Source organism: Nicotiana sylvestris, chromosome 7 (assembly GCF_000393655.2).
Source record: "Nicotiana sylvestris chromosome 7, ASM39365v2, whole genome shotgun sequence".
Classification (NCBI taxonomy): Eukaryota; Viridiplantae; Streptophyta; class Magnoliopsida; order Solanales; family Solanaceae; genus Nicotiana; species Nicotiana sylvestris.
The window spans coordinates 926,917-930,051 of NC_091063.1; the positions used below are offsets into that span (position 1 = coordinate 926,917).

Below are 3,135 nucleotides of genomic sequence, written 5' to 3' on the forward strand. Positions count from 1 at the left end.
AACAGGTTGTTCAGGCCTTATATTGATTCCTTTGTCATCGTCTTTATTAACGACATCTTGATATACTCACATAGCCTAGGGGAGCACGAGCAGCATTTGAGAGTAGTGCTTCAGACATTGCGAGAGTAGAAGCTATATGCTAAGTTCTCCAAGTGTGAGTTTTGGCTAGAGTCAGTGGCATTCTTGGGGCATGTTGTGTCAGGAGAGGGTATTAAGGTGGATCCCAAGAAGATTGAGGCAGTTCAGAGTTGGCCACGTCCTACTTCCATGATCGAGATTAGGAGTTTCCTGGGATTAGCAGGCTATTACAGATGATTCGTGCAGGGTTTTTCATCTATTGCATCACCTCTGACTAGATTGACCCAGAAGGGTGCTCCTTTCCATTGGTCCGATGATTGTGAGGAGAGCTTTCAGAAGCTCAATACAACTTTGACTACAACACTAGTTCTTGTGTTGCCTTCTGGTTCGGGGATGTATACGGTATATTGCGACGCTTCGCACGTTGGATTGGGATATGTATTGATGCAGGAGGGGCGAGTTATTGCATATGCTTTGCGCCAGCTGAAGATCCATGAGAAGAATTATCATGTGCACGATTTGGAGTTGACCGCGATTGTTCATGCTCTTAAGATATGAAGGCATTATTTGTATGGGGTGTCATGTAAGGTTTATACTGATCATCGCAGCTTACAGCATTTGTTCAAGCAGAGGGATCTTAATTTGAGGCAGAGTAGGTGGCTTGAGTTATTGAAGGACTATGACATCACCATTCTTTATCATCCGAGCAAGGCAAATGTAGTCGCAGACGCCTTAAGTAGGAAGGCAGAGAGCATGGGTAGCTTGGCATTTATTCCAGAAGAGGAGAGGCCACTAGCTTGGGACATTCAATCCTTGGATAACAGACTTGTGAGGTTGGATATTTCAGAGCCTAGCCGAGTTTTTGCATGTTTTGTTGCTCAGTCTTCATTATTGGGGCAGATCAAGGCCCGTCAGTTCGATGATCCACATTTGGCGGTTCTCAGAGAGACGGTGCTACAGGGTAATGCCAAGGAGGTTTCTATTAGCGAGGATGGTGCTTTGCGACTCCAGGGTCGCCTATGTGTTCCTAATATTGATGGTCTAAGAGAGAGGATTCTAGAGGAGGCATACATTTTGCGGTATTCCATTCATCCAAGTGCTACGAAGATGTATCGCGACTTGAGGTAACATTATTGGTGGCGGAGGATGAAGAAAGACATAGTGGAGTACATGGCTAGGTGTTTGAATTGCGAGCAGGTCAAGTATGAACACCAGAGGTCGGGTGGCCTACTGCAACAGATGCTTATACCAGAGTGGAAGTGGGAGCACATTACTATGGACTTCGTGGTTGGGTTGCCCTGGACTTTGTGGAAGTTTGATTCAGTGTGGTTCATTGTTGACAGGTTGACCAAGTCGGCCCACTTTATTCCAGTGGCGACTACTTATACAGCAGAGAGGTATGCTCAGATTTACATTCGGGAGATAGCCCGATTGCACGGTGTGCCTTTTTCCATCATATTGGACAGAGGCCCTCAGTTCACTTCCCATTTCTGGAGAGCTATTTAGAGTGAGTTGGGGACCCGTGTAGAGCTTAGCACAACATTCCATCCTCAGACCGACGGTCAGTCCGAGCAGACTTTTCAGATTTTGGAGCACATGCTCAGAGCATGTGTGATTGACTTTGGAGGACAGTGAGATCAGTTCTTGCCCTTGGCAGAGTTTGCGTACAACAACAGCTATCAGTCCAGCATAGAGATGGCCCCATTCGAGGCTTTATATGGTCGACAGTGCCGTTCTCCTATCGGGTGGTTTGATCCTGGTGAGGCTAAGTTATACGGTACAAACTTAGTGCAAGATGCCTTGGACAAGGTAAAGTTGATTCAGGAGAGGCTTCGCACAACTCAATCCATATAGAAGAGCTACGCGAATCAGAAGGCGTGTGATGTATCATTCATGATTGGCGAGAGGGTTCTCTTGAAAGTCTCGCCAATGAAAGGCATTATGAGGTTCGGGAAGAAGGGCAAGTTGAGCCCGAGGTTTATTGGCCCCTTTGAGGTGTTGAGACGAGTTGGGGAGGTTTCTTACGAGCTTGCTTTACCCCCAACTTATCGGGAGTTCATCCGGTTTTTCATGTATCGATGCTTTGGAAGTATCATGCCGACTTGTCCCATGTGTTAGACTTCAGTACTATTCAGCTGGATGAGAGTTTGGGTTACGAGGAGGAGCCAATTGCCATTATTGATAGACATGATCGCCAGTTGAGGTCCAAGAGGATTTCTACGGTGAGGGTCCAGTGGAGGGGCCAACCAGTCGAGGAGGCGACCTGGGAGTCCGAGGACGACATGCAGAGCAAATATCCACATTTATTCAGTAGCTCAGGTACTTTTCTATGTCCTTTCGAGGACAAACGTTTGTTTAAGAGGTGGATAATGTAACGACCCGACTGGTCATTTTGCTTTTTAGAACCCCGTTCCCTAAAAATAAAACTTCCTGTGCTTGATTTAACTAATTTACGACCTGCGGGGATGGTTGGTTCGAGATTTGGAAGAGATTGGGTTGAAATATGCACATTTGATCCTTTAAGATTTTCTTAAAAGGCTAAGTTTGACTTTGGTCAATATTTTGAGCAAACAGACTCGGATTTGTATTTTAACTATCCCGAAAGGTCTGCAGGAAAATATGAGACCTTGGCATATGCCCGGAATCGAATTCCGAGGTCCCTAGCCCGAGTAATGAATTTTTTATTGGAAATTGTGAAACTGAACTTCTAAGGATTTAAAGAAACTAATTAATTATTGATCACGTTGGTATCGGGCTTGTATGTTGATTCCGGAGCTCAGTACAAGTCCAATATAATATTTAAGATTCGCCTGCCAAATTTGGTATCAATCCGAGTAGTATAAGCACGTTTCGGCATGTTAGAAGTGAATTCAAGAACTTGAAGTTCATAAGTTTGATTCAATTGGTTTTAGGGGGTGATTCGTAGATTTAGCATTGTTTCAGGTGTTCCGAAGGTGCGAGCAGGTCCATTTCATGATTGCAGACTTGTCGGTATGTTCGGGCGGGGCCCGGAAGCCCCGAGCGTCAATCGGACGAGGCTCGAATGAAGTTGTAAAA

The 3,135-nt window shown here is 45.4% G+C and overlaps 1 protein-coding gene across 1 annotated transcript; it reads left to right on the plus strand.

Moving 5' to 3' along the window:
- Positions 1 to 831: 831 nt before the first annotated feature.
- Positions 832 to 1,584, plus strand: LOC138872507 (uncharacterized). The gene is made up of 2 exons (XM_070150662.1): positions 832 to 1,202; positions 1,422 to 1,584. The coding sequence occupies exons 1-2, from the start codon at positions 832 to 834 to the stop codon at positions 1,582 to 1,584; spliced, it is 534 nt and encodes a 177-aa protein (XP_070006763.1).
- Positions 1,585 to 3,135: the final 1,551 nt, after the last annotated feature.